This window comes from Ambystoma mexicanum, chromosome 7q, assembly GCF_040938575.1.
Source record: "Ambystoma mexicanum isolate Mex_15411 chromosome 7q, UKY_AmexF1_1, whole genome shotgun sequence".
In the NCBI taxonomy this organism is placed as follows: Eukaryota; Metazoa; Chordata; class Amphibia; order Caudata; family Ambystomatidae; genus Ambystoma; species Ambystoma mexicanum.
The window spans coordinates 284,296,629-284,309,463 of record NC_090941.1 but is presented as its reverse complement, the minus strand read 5'-3'; the positions used below and the strand labels follow the sequence as shown (position 1 = coordinate 284,309,463).

The window sequence follows — 12,835 nt, the reverse complement described above, 5'->3', positions numbered from 1 at the left end:
ACTTCTCAAAGAGCACCTCCTCACTGGCCAAAGAGGTGGCAGGGGGTACTGACAGGGTAACGGGGGCCTGCTGGAGCCGCTGCGTACCCTGTCCATATGGACGCAAAGGAAAGTTGCCCTGCGCAAATGAAGGATAGACTGTAGGCCACATACCTGGTTGAGGCCAGTCCAACCTCGACACTCGTTCTTCGCCAAATTCGTGGAATGGCGGACGGGTGCCCCTTTCTGGCGCGGCAGCCATTTTGTCGAGCTGCCTGCCACATACCTGCAATGTGTTGCTCGGCCCGCTGGGCCCAGCCTCGTCTAAGACTCTTGCATGTGGATCACAAGGCCTACCCTGCGCCTCAGGCTTCGGCCCGGTAGGTGTAAGACCCTCCACCCAGAGGTCGGGAGAGCTGCGTTCAGGTGCCCCCTCGGATGTATTGCCAGTATTAGGAAGTAGCCCCTCGGCCATGGTGCCGGTAAAAGGGCGTAGCCTCTCGGTGTAGACCCGGTACAAGAACCTTCCGGTCCCTCGACACTGTGCCCGGGAGCATCTGAGGACCCCTCGACCCGAAGGCCGGTAGCTGTGACAGCCTTGGGGCGCGTGCCGGTAGAAGGACCTGGCCGGTCCCTCCCACGCGGGAGAGTCCCTGGGAAGGAATCTCCCTTGCGGGGTGCGCTGGAAAATATTGGCCCGACCTTGGGCCTGGCTCGATGCTTTACAAAGTTCTTGAGATCCTCTGGAGGCGACCTCTAGAAGAGCTCCCTCCACCTGGCGAGTCTGTTCTTCAGCACCTTCGAGGACAGCGAGTCACACGCCGAACATGACTGCCAACCGTGGTGTGGGCCAAGGCAACGTAGGCAGAGGGCGTGGGGGTCGGATGTTGGGAAGAGCCCGTTGCAGGATGGACACCTGCTGAACCTGTAGAAGTCGACATGCGCCGGGGAGGAGCGTGACGCCCGAGGACCAAGTACCTGAATGATAAAAAGACAAAAAAAGACAAAGAAGTATCGGCGCGTGGAATTAAATGCCCGAAGCCAAACCCACGAGCTCTGGTGAATTCGGCCCGTTCCCGTCGACGCGGAAAAGGGGACTGAAGTGTGGCACCGAAGGGCGGAGTCAGGGCAGTGCATGGAAAGCAGGTTTTTTTTCTGGTGAAAAAGGTTCTGTCTCACATCCCTTGAAAGGGACGGCCATACAGTATGGAGGAAAGGGGACCGGAGTATGGCTATGTAAGGATTGTGGTTGTATATGAAACGTTCCTCGAATTCAGCCATAAAAAGGTTTGCCAAACAGGGGGGGAAAATACACCCCCATTGTCAACTGTAGTAATGCCACTATGAAAGTGGTTGGTACAGTGTTTGGCGGTGATCTAGAGCAGAGTTTATGACGGATGACTAAGAACGCTTCACCTTGTGGTATGTTGGTGTAAAGGGTGGCTATGTCCAGAGTTACTAGGATCTGATTTGTGGGATCAAATGGAAGGCCTTCAAAGATATTGATGCCTGCTATAGTGTCCTTGACATATGACCTAGTCAATGGGATGAATGGTTGGAGAAAAACAAATCAATATACTGACCAGCGGACTCCAAATACAGTTGAGGAAGCCTTCCAGGATTACCATCTGGCATAGATCCTTGAGTTCTGTAAGAATTTCATCTGTCAGATTAGCCCTTATTTTTATGTAGTGATCCTCATTGAGGATTGAAGTCTGGACTTGATTAGTGTGCATGTGTCTGTCCATAACGACAATCCCCTGCCCTTATTAGCAGGCTTGATGACAAAATTAGTATTACCCGCAAGTTGATTAAGGGCCTTGTTTTCAGCTGGAGTCATGTTACTGTAATAATTGTGTTTATCAGATTCCTGAAACACCACAGCAGGCTCCTTCAAAACCATCCTCTCAAAGGTTATGACATCTGGAGTAATTCGGAGTAAAAATTAACTTGGGTTTGAATCTGGTGACCGCAGATTCGTCAATACCTCAACCTAGAAAATATGTTTCAAGCCTAATGGACTTAAAGAATTTCCTTAGTTCCAGCTCGGTTTGGTTTTGTGAAACAAACTGGGTAGGGACAAACCTTAGACCTTTTTCCAACACTCTGTGCTCTGCGTTGGCAAGTACAAGGCTGGCTAGATTAAAAATAATAATCTTTATCACGGGTAATTCCTCCTCCGAGTGTCAAAGGAGTACAACCTGCCTTGGCACTGTTGGTTGCCTCCGCTCCTCGTAGTACGCTGGCTGCACAATGGACAGTGGCCTAAAAAACATTGGTTGTAAGTGTAGGCCTGTGCCCGGGACTCACGTTCACCATCTTCCACAGTTGAAGAGCTACTGGTATCAGAAAAAGTGACCTGCCGTTTTTAGGTCTGTTGGGGCCACCGAAATTAGATCAGTGGGGCGGCTTATAATCTGGAAGCAGGTTGGGGTACTTTCTTTGGTGAAAAGGCCAATCTCGTTTTGAAGCTGGGTGGATTTCTTCTAAAGGTTGAAGACCTTAAATTCCTAATCACACGTGGTGTGTCCTTGGTGTTTAGGTGCACGGCTCACTTGTAACTGCATGTTTAGTCCCATGATCCATTGAACCACACACCAAGGACATTTTCTTGGTCATTTCTACTTCCTCCTGCACCGCCAGGGGCATTGAGACCTTGGCACTGTAAGCCTGATTAATAAACACGGGCCGAGGGGCACCAGAGTGCTAGTCTGGTGGGGGCTCTCTCACTGGGGTTACCTTTCGAGCAATATGAATTACAAATAACACAGCCTGCATGGGGTTTGGTTGTACCTAAGTTGCTCTGTTATATCTCCAATAGCAATTGAGTCCCTCTGCATTCAAAATACACTGGAGGAAGAAACACATGCACACCTCACCATGATGATGGTTCTGTGCCCTGAGGAAGGCTGGGTCTTCTGGATAAAATATGTGACCCCGGCCAAAACTAGAGTTGGCAATTTCTATATTGCATATTACGCCAAAAATTCACTCTTGAATCCATTTTTGTTCATCTTTGCTGAAGTACATAGTAGTTGCACATAGGTGTACAATTACCACATGTTGCAGAGCAGCGGTGCACAGTATTTTCTAAGCTGACACCGTTTGGTATACACTCATATTTTTCAGTTCAAGTGTTGTCAATTATATAAATGTTCTGTTTTGTTGTTTGTTTGGTTGAGTTATTATTGTTTGAGTGTTGTCCGATAGAGGATGAATAGTTGCTGATTTGAATTCAGGTGTGTTAACGAGGGGAGGTCCTCTCCCCCCTCAGTGTCTATTTAGAATTATTTTCTTTATTCTTGCATTTTGTAATATTGTACACGGTTTTATATAGGAAATTCTATAGTGGTTTGCATTCATCTTAAAAACACGGTTCAACTTGCCCTAGTGTCTGTTTTTCCATTGGCTTTGCTTTTTACCTTACCTTCTTTTGTTTATATGTTTTCAAATTTTGGTATGGACTTTCTTGCTCGAGTCTCTGAGGCATGCAACTCTCCAATGTTGACATCATTTTTAGGTCCTGAAGAGGCGGTGAAACAGTATTGAGCATTGTTTGTTTTCTGCTTTGTTTTTTTCCACACCATTGGTTGATTGCATGCAAACAACCTGAGAACAGACGTGTGAGGGAACATGGGTACCTTCTCACAAAGTAGGGATAGTGTGGCAGTAATGCCTAATGTCGACACCTAATTTTTGATTCTGAAAAAAACGGAATATTCCAAACCAACCACTGCAAGGAAGCCTATGCAAAGCATGCAAGTCTAAGCACATTCACAATACTCAGAAATATATATCTAATTCACTCAGGGGTTTGTGCATTGGGAACAGGGTCTTTAACAACCACACTTATGAGACTTGGCTACAATTCTCTATCTTTGGCCCCTGTAATACAATTTTAAACCCCGGAGCAAAACATCTTTGATGATGTTCTTAAGGCAAATGCATTTTCTTAAAGCGATGCCTACCAGGAGTAAGCATTATTAGTCAAATAGAATTTTTTTTTTTGAGTTTTTAAATTGGATCAGAGGTGAACAACGTCAAAGGCAGGGAATGTAGTGACTATACAAGAAATGTAGTGTCTTATTAAGGGTATCCGGCTGCATTACAGACACTTAAAGAGACTTTGCTGGAAATTGCAACTATGTGCTCCACAACCTGAGCCGCAGATGAACCAGAGAGCAGAGCAGGAGCTGCATTTGGGCAGAGCGGTCAAACATGCGTTACACAATAGCCCCGGGGAGAGACCGACACACCGCTAACGGGGCCTCCGGACCACCAAAGGCTAAGCCAAATATCAAGCGTCCCAAGAGGGACAATAGTTATCTGAAAAGAGGAATGGCACCAAACACAACCTGGAACAATGAAGAACGTGGGATGCCATTGCGGCTCCGCAGTGGTTCCGCACTGAGAAATGGGGTGGGGGTTAGACCCGTATTTGAAAAAGTTTGTGCCGATAACATCTCCTTGCTCAAGACCTTCCTTTTCTCCTCTGCTTTTTCTCTCCCTACCCTGCTGACCTACCCATCTGCTGCACTGACTGGTTGCCTTGCTACCCTCAGAGCCTCACTGGGTACCAGGCTCCTCCATTATCAGTCTCCACTGCAATGCCTCCGGGCCTACCACGCACTTAGGAGCTGTAACTGTAACCTCTGCAGTCTTCTGCCTCCTTGCACTCACCCACAGCCCTGCAGCCCTGGCTGCAAATCCCACTTTACTCTCCCTAGCACTTCTCCCTCTCACTTCCCCCCTGCACTTTGCACTGAGGGACTTGCACGATATGAATGACACAAGGCATAGTAAGATAGTTTGTCTTGTCCTCCCCCGTCTTACCTACCTTGTCGCGCCACTAAACACTTGTGTATAGGCACATAATGACATGACATATATGCTATGGCCTTAGTTGTATCTGAGATTTTTAAATGCTCTTGTATAATTTTGATATTGGAACCTTGATTATGTACTTTTATGTTACAATGGGATTAAGGTATTTTTAATAACTGTTGGTATTTATTGTTGTTTGCACTTTGATGGCTCATAGCCGAATATATCATGACATTTTAAAATAATATTGTATTGATTAGGGATAGACCACCAAGCAGGAGATAGGGAGGAGGATAAAAGTGGAAGAATGGTATGATGTGTTAGGTTGAGGTCAAAAGCGGAAGACAAAGACCATCAGGATGAATGACAGTGGAAGCAATTTTTGAAACGGGTAAGGTGTGGTTTGTGAGTGCAAGTATGAGTGCAATGCGAGTGTGCGTGAAAGTTTAACAAATGCAGTTAGGGGTATTAGTATATGGTGTGATTGTGAGGCGACTGGAAGCGAATGACAGGAGGGCTATGCAGTGGCAAGAAGGCTGAGCAGTCGTTTAGAGGAGTGCGTAGTAACATCAAACTATGGAGGTAAAACTTCAAAAGTGTGTCAGAGACCAAAGGGACAGGCAAGGAGTACTAAAAAGGTGGAGTATGGAGGAGGGAGAGGTCAGGAGAAGAGAGTAGGAGAGAGAGAACAAACATGTTGCTAGGGAATCGATAGGGGGAGTAAGAAGTGGACTTGAGAGAAAAAGAAACAGGCTCAACATCTGGAAAGCACATTTCCCCATTTCCCTTTAGTAAATTATCCCATTAATAGAGTAGGGAAAGTTAGGAAGTCCTTGGTGACATTTAGGAGATAAACACCACTAAATGTGTGTAGGCTGCATGCTGTTAGGTTAACACTGCAGCTCCTTCCTTCATTTAGCATACTGAGGGTGAAACAATCGACACTTACTAAAAGGGGGCTAAGGACTCATGGAAAGAGAAACTGTGAATTTAGAGTGAGAGGAACAGCCATAGAGCCTGAAATATCTTGAATGAAAACAATGAAACTTTCTCTAAGACTAATATTTTCTGTGTCATCTGTGACCATTAGGACTCATTTTCAAAGCAGCAGCAAATTCAAAATGAGTGACTAGGGAGGTTCTGTAAGTGGTGTATGCTTCCTGATTCATTAGCAACTATTTTTCATCTTCCAATATTTTCAAATTGCTGTTAGGAATATCTACAACGAAAGCCAACAAGATCCATTACAATATCATCAATATGTAAGAGATCTTCCCCAAACAATGGTCTCTCTCAAGGAAAAAAGCATGCATTCTGGGCTTGTGGTTTTGAGCCTTTACAATGAACACATGTAGAGCACTATGCCATCATTGACGGACAGAAAAATGTGTGTCAAATTAGAATCGGATGGAGATAAAACTGCAGTCCTCACATTATTTCTGGAAGAACTAGGGTAATTTGTAGGATTATATTTCTCTTCATATGAAAGTCTTGATCCTATGCAAACACGAGGAAATGACCAAGGAACAGCAATCTTCTTGTGCCTTAAAGACTCTTGCCTTAAATGAAGAATATCAAAGAATAAGTTGGATGCGTCCCTTAAACTGGAGGCAGAAGAAACATTTCAAAGGATAATAAACCTCGAGTCTAAACTACTTAATCATGTGTCACAAGGGTGACAGTGATCAGAATTGAGACCAAGACAGGTATTTTTCTTACAGATTGTGAACTGTCAAACAAAAGTTAATTTGATTGTATCACTCATACACGTGTTGCAGAGAAAACCTCTCTGGCCCTTTTATGATGGTTCTGCTTTATCGTGGGGTTCTTCAGAACAGTAACAGTGCCAGCTTGATATATTTCTTTGGTGCAAAGCTGTGTGAATGTTTTTCTTTCTTGGGAGACCGACTGCCAAGTTAGGAATACAGGCTCTGTAATAGAGGTGGGATGAAAGGGTTAGATATGTCAGGGCTTAAGTGAGGTTGGCCAGGGGATCCTCTGGACACAATCCTTGGTCCATCCTCCACCAGCTCAGTGGGGCTCGCGGCTCCTTAAACCACCCCACAATTAGTGTCCACAGATCTAAACATGACACTTTATCACTGCATTTTAAAAAGAAACCATTCTTTATAGAGTAAAACACACAAATAGAATCAACACCAAACCTTTTTCCTTACCTTATCTGAGGCTGCAGCAGCTGGTTTTGACACAAAACCCAGTCTATCCTTTATAGATAATTTAGTAACGTTCTAAGAAATATAGAAAAATTAAGAACAGGCTTTTAGAAAAGTTAGTACGGAGAGGAAAAAGAGTCACATAGTCCTGGTGGTATGGAGGGCACTGCCTAATTGGAGGAATACAGACAGAGTGCATTCCCCAGCATGCATTCAAAAAGACATATTCAAACTAAATTTAAGTTACTTATGGCATGCCAGCCACATTTCGCACCTCCACATTCTGTCACTTCGCTTACCCACTCCCCGGAGGTTCACCGATAGTGAATGGCTGTGTCCAGCAAGTTCTTTGAATAAGTTAGCATTATAAAGACACGAAGATCAAGCGCACATAAGTGATGAATTATTCAAAGATGTGAGGAATATAATTTGAGAAGTAGTGACAAATCGCACAAGTTAATTTTGAAAAATGAGTAACGTGTGACTTGTAAAGATGCAGATGCAAAAATGGCCTTTGAGAGTCACTAACCACACATAGTTTGAGAACATGTATCCAGCATTTCATACCACACATGCGCAATTTCGAATAGATTTAAAGTTGCATTTCCAACTGTTTTTACGTCGTTTATATTAAAGATTTCCGAAGTTCATGTATGGAAAGAGGCTGAAGGTCCTCTGTATGTTTTTCAGTTTTCTTGTGGCACATGCTACTGTGACAGTTGTGTGTGAGAATTGCAATAATAGGTTCCTAGCAGTGCAGACATAGGTGTGATGTGTGGCCTGGCACTGAAAACTACACGACTACCGCTCCATTTGTCAGCCTTTTCAAGTTGAGGGGAAATGTTATACTCTGCTCCAAATATGGTGTCGGAAAACAACTCTTATGAGTCTTGAATCGATTATGCACAGACAAGCAGCTATGGAAAAATATTAACTGATGGTGCATATACATTCATAGTATCATTTTGTGACCTGTGGCCATGTTGTGTAGCCTACATAAGAAATAATTAGATTTAAAGACATTGTTTTATATTCAAATTATCAAACCTGGGGAACACACTATACCTGGTTGCATGGCAGGAGATCTTTGCTCTTTGCACAGGAGCAGGTGCAAGCTGATCTCCTGTGAGCCCATAACAAAAGAACCAATCAAGATTTCTGCAAATGTTCTTTGGATATGCATTATTTTAAACGTAAATAATGATCGTAAAGATGGCAGACAGGGTACATAACTAACTAGTACACATGGGCTAAGAAGGTGTCTGACTTCTCTGAAATGAGCATCAACATAGCGCAGTAATCTGATGCAGCGGGGAATCCCTAAAGTGCCAAGATTGGTAAAACCATGGGAACCATGACTTTGCTAAGAGGCATACCACAGCGAGAAGAGCAACTAAGTATTTCGAGGTTCCAAAGTGGCCAGCCAGAGTGGTGATGTTCTGTTTCAAAGCAAGCCTAATTAGTGGCAACATAATTATGTGTCAGGAGGAAAATGCAGACATTTTGAATCACAGCGCAACCTGGACACACTTATCAGAAACCGATCAGTTTTAGCGTTTGGAGTGATTGATGGGTTAACCGAAATTGGTAGAGCGCTATGGAGGAGACAATACCATCTTCTCTAGTACTACGGTCATACATTCAGTTAAACCACCTATACAGTTCACAAACAAGACAATCAAGGCAGTTGGCAAAAGGAAATATATACAGTTTGATAAAGCACACATTAGTAAAAAAAATGGAAGAGCATTTAAGAAATTAAGTAAAAGTGATCTTTGTACTAATTTTCAAGTCACTAAATTATCAGAGGTAGAAATTGCTGGGTGCTATTTGTATTTTATTTATATCTTATATAGCGCCTTAAACCAAAGCGCTGTACATTTTAAAAAACAAAGTGCGGTACAAAAGAATGATAGGCAATAAACATCAATCCTGGTAGCAAACAATCAGGGATATTGAAGAAGGTGGCTTTTCAAGCAGAGACAAAAAAGAGTAAACAGAAATGGAGCAGAAAGAGTGGGTGAGCATTCCAGTGTAGAGGAGCAAGAAGATGAAAGGAACAAGTTAATTAACTTTAACTGTTATCCAGCATGGGTCTGGCATGGATTCAAATGTTCATGAATATTCCCTATCGTCAGGCTGGGAATCCTCGGTAAAAGAAAAACCAGTTTCAGTTTTGTTTCTCAACTCTTTCTCCCATAAACCAATCACTGAGCTCAGGGTCATACTGCCCCTAGCCAATGACTGCCGTCTACCTAAACCCCTCCTCCTTTGGCAGCCATCTTCAGATTTGGTAGCACGTAAAAGGCAATAGGACCAAGAGAAGAGCAGCAGAGGGGTAGGCGGGAGGGTGCGCATGTGAATCTATGCCGGACCCATACTGGAGAACAGTTACAGGTAAGTAACTTGTTCCTTCTCCAGCATGGAGTCTGGCATGAATTCACATGCTCATAAATAAAGGATACATAGTAGTACACACATGTGCAACCACAGGAGGTGGCAAGGCTCAACAGAAGCAATCTCATTTCCTCACCAGACTCACCTTCAAGCGAACAGGTTGCACAGCACTGCATGGCCGACTCTGGAATCCCTCTTGATGCAGTAGAATCTCGTGAAGCGTGTGCGTCGACCTCCATGTAGCAGCCCAGCAGATGTTCAGCAGGGGTACGCCAGACAGGAACGCTGTTGTGGCAGCAATAGCTCTGGTAGAATGGGCTCTCGGACGGCCAGGCAATGGTCAGTTTGTCAACCGGTGACAATGGGTGATGCAACCAGACAGCCACCTGGAAACGGAAGCCTTGGACAGGGGCTTCCCATGGTTCACAGGACTAAAGTACACAAAAAGCTGTAAAATTTTCCGGAAACTCTTTCTGCGTGTTACATTGAACTTTGGGGCTCAAGCCACATCCAACGAGTGCAAAGTTCTCTCAGCCCACGACGAGGGCATCAAGGAAAAACAGGCAACACCAAGGATTAGTTGAGATGAAAGTCCGACGGAACCTCAGACATGAAGGAGGGGCGTGTCCACAGCGCCACCCTCGTCTCGTGGAAAGTCAAATAAGGTGGCTTGCAGGACAGGGCCTGGATCTCACAGACTTGTGCACAGGTGACGGCCACGAGGAAAGCGGTCTTACACGACAGAAACATAAGCGGTCACACTGGTCAAAGAATTCATCAAGGGACTGTTTAGCTCATTCCCACGGGTGAAGGCTCTGACCCCGGCATGGGAACTCAACATGGTGCTGGATATGCTCATCGGGTTCCCATTCGAACATATGCATAAAGCTCCGCTTATGTTTCTGTCGTGAAAGACCTTATCGCTCAACGGAACTCATCGAGCGTGATCCTGTCCTGAAAGCCTCCGGACACCTGGACCCAACATGCGTCGAACTCCTAGAATGGACGGAAACGCAGCCTGCAGAGTCAAATCAGTTATATGCACAAAGACATCATGCCGAGCAGAGACTTGATGGTCTGCACCGTGGCGATCTTCTGTGCCAACAGCCGGTGCACCTTGCCCAGGATGGCCGATATCCTCTCTTTTGACGGAGCTGCCAGGCAAACCACTGTGTCGAGCCTGGATTCCAGGAACTGGGCGTCCTGCGATGGAGTCAATTAGGACTTTGCATAATCCCCTCAGAAACCGAGATTCGTCAGCAGTCGGACAGTCCGCGCTGTGCGATCGACGGCAATGTCCTTTGATTTGGCCCGGATGAGCCAGTCCAGATAAAGGTACCTGGTGAGCCCCTGCAGTCGTAGATGTGCCGCCACCGGAGCAAGGCATTTGGTGAAAACTCTGGGCGCAGGCTTCAGTCCGAAAGGCAGCACCTTGAACTGGAAATGCTGCCCCTAGACTACAAAGTGCAGGAACATGCAATGGATTACATGTATGGGGAAGTGGAAGTACGCATCCTCCAGGTCCAACGACAACAGATAGTCTCTTTGCTCCAGTTGGCCGAGCACGTGCCATAGATTAAGTCCCAGAAGTTCCGGATTGGTCAATGTACTTGTTGAGCCGTCGTAGGTCGAGAATGGGTCTTCTTTCTTACGAGAAAGTATCTGGAGTAGAAGCCGTAGCCCTGGAATAGTCACGGGACCAGCTCGATTGCCCTTTTTGTAACCTCCAACAGCAGCTTAGGGACGGGTTGCTCCTGCCGGGACACCAGTGGTATATGAGGACACTTTCGTTGAAATTCCAGGGTGTCCCTGCAGGCCAGAGCGTCCAGCACTCAACGATCAGTGGAGATGGTCTCCCACACGCTGACTAAGTTCGCCAGCTGGCCTCCCACCGGGGTGCATGGGTGGGGGCTGACGTCCTGGCCGGTTCAATCTTGCTTGGAGGTCGACGGGCCGCCTTGCAGACGATGGTGTCCGCCCCGGAAGGCCTTGGAGCAACCCCTGTTGGTTTCCTGGGTCAAGGAGCGGGAGGGTTGGCGATAAGAAGGCGAGCCCGCGTCGAAACCCTTCGAAGACCTGATAAACTTCCCTTCTGAGGAACAAAAAGACGGTCGATGTTGCTGCAAGGTGCCTAGGGCAAGTGCCGTCTGTGTCCGTCTTGATGACCTTGAGGGATTCATCCACCGGTTTCCCAAACAGGTTTTCTCTGTCAAAGGGCATGTCCAGGACCCTCGTCTGGACCTCCTGTCTGAAGTTGGTGGCCACGAGCCAGCCATGCCGGCGAAGGCAGACTCCGTTCCCTATCTGGCAGAAACCCATATCAGCAATGTCCAGGGTCACTGTGATGGTGTGGTCCGACGCCACCTCTCCTTCTTGGAGGATCTCAAACGCCTCAACCCGCTTGTCATCGGGGAGGAAGTCCAGCACGGGAGCCAACTTCTACCAAAGTTCTCGGTTATATCTGGCCATGATCGCAAGGGCTTGGCAGCCTTGATCGTCGTCACAGCCAAGTAGATAACTTTTCTACCAATGGAATCCAGTTTCTTCCCGTCGTTGTCCGAAGGAGCGGAAGAAGAAGATGCCAAACCCCATTTCCTCCTGGCAGCTGCCAAGACCAGAGTCTGGTGATGGTTGGGACCGTAGGCACTTGGGTGCAGAGTCCGGAACCCTGTACTTTTTCTCTAGCCTGTATCTCTTTGCTGGGGCTGTCAAGGGGTTCCTCAGCAGAGCTAGCCCCTCATCCCAAATATCGTCCAGCAGTGGGTCCGAAAGGGCTGTCTTCGTCTCCCAGCGCCAATTTAAGAAGCCTTCCTTCATTTCCTTCGGTGTGAGTTGGAAAAGCTCTGACGCCCGGGAGATCGAATGGAAGGATCCTACTTCGTCTGGCGGAGAAGCCCCAAGCGTAGGTGACGTGGGCCGTTTCCCATCCAGCCGCCATCATCCGTGCCCGTTGTCGCTGTATCCGACTCAGTCTCCCGCAGGGCAGAAGGTGGCATGGAGGTGTGGGATGCCGCCTCCTCTTCTTGGGCGGCGATTCCCCCGGTATCAACAGGGTGGCCGGAGCTGCTGCTGGCGGATCGGGCGGTGGGCCTGTCTGCATCCTCGACTCCAGAGTGTGGAGGGTCAAAAGGATGTCCAGTGAAAGATCTTTCGGCAGTACCTGGGATGCAGGCGCACTGGGCCCAGGGCCCTCGCCATCTCAGGAGGCAGCAGCGGCGGGGAAGGGGCCTTAGTCGGCCTCATGGACGGTATCCCCATCGCCGCTGTTCTCGTCGCCTCCGGTGGGCGACTTCCTGACGTTCCCCTTGTCATCGTCCCCATGGACGGTGTGGACACACAGGAACCCATCCTCATTGGACGAAGAAATTTCAGTTTCCTGGAGACCTTCACCACCATCCCCCTTGCCCTCTTTCTTCGGGTCCTGAGGGGTCGGTCTCGGGCTGAGGTCCGACATCCTCTTC

The 12,835-nt window shown here is 47.0% G+C and overlaps 1 protein-coding gene across 1 annotated transcript in view; it reads right to left on the bottom strand.

The window, feature by feature from the left end:
* Positions 1 to 12,835, bottom strand: part of RBM26 (RNA binding motif protein 26) — a 1,704,516-nt gene that overhangs the window by 769,177 nt on the left and 922,504 nt on the right. Inside the window, exon 15 of the mRNA XM_069639899.1 lies at positions 6,981 to 7,052. Coding sequence (XP_069496000.1) covers positions 6,981 to 7,052 — 72 coding nt within the window. The remainder of the gene's footprint in view (positions 1 to 6,980; positions 7,053 to 12,835) is intronic.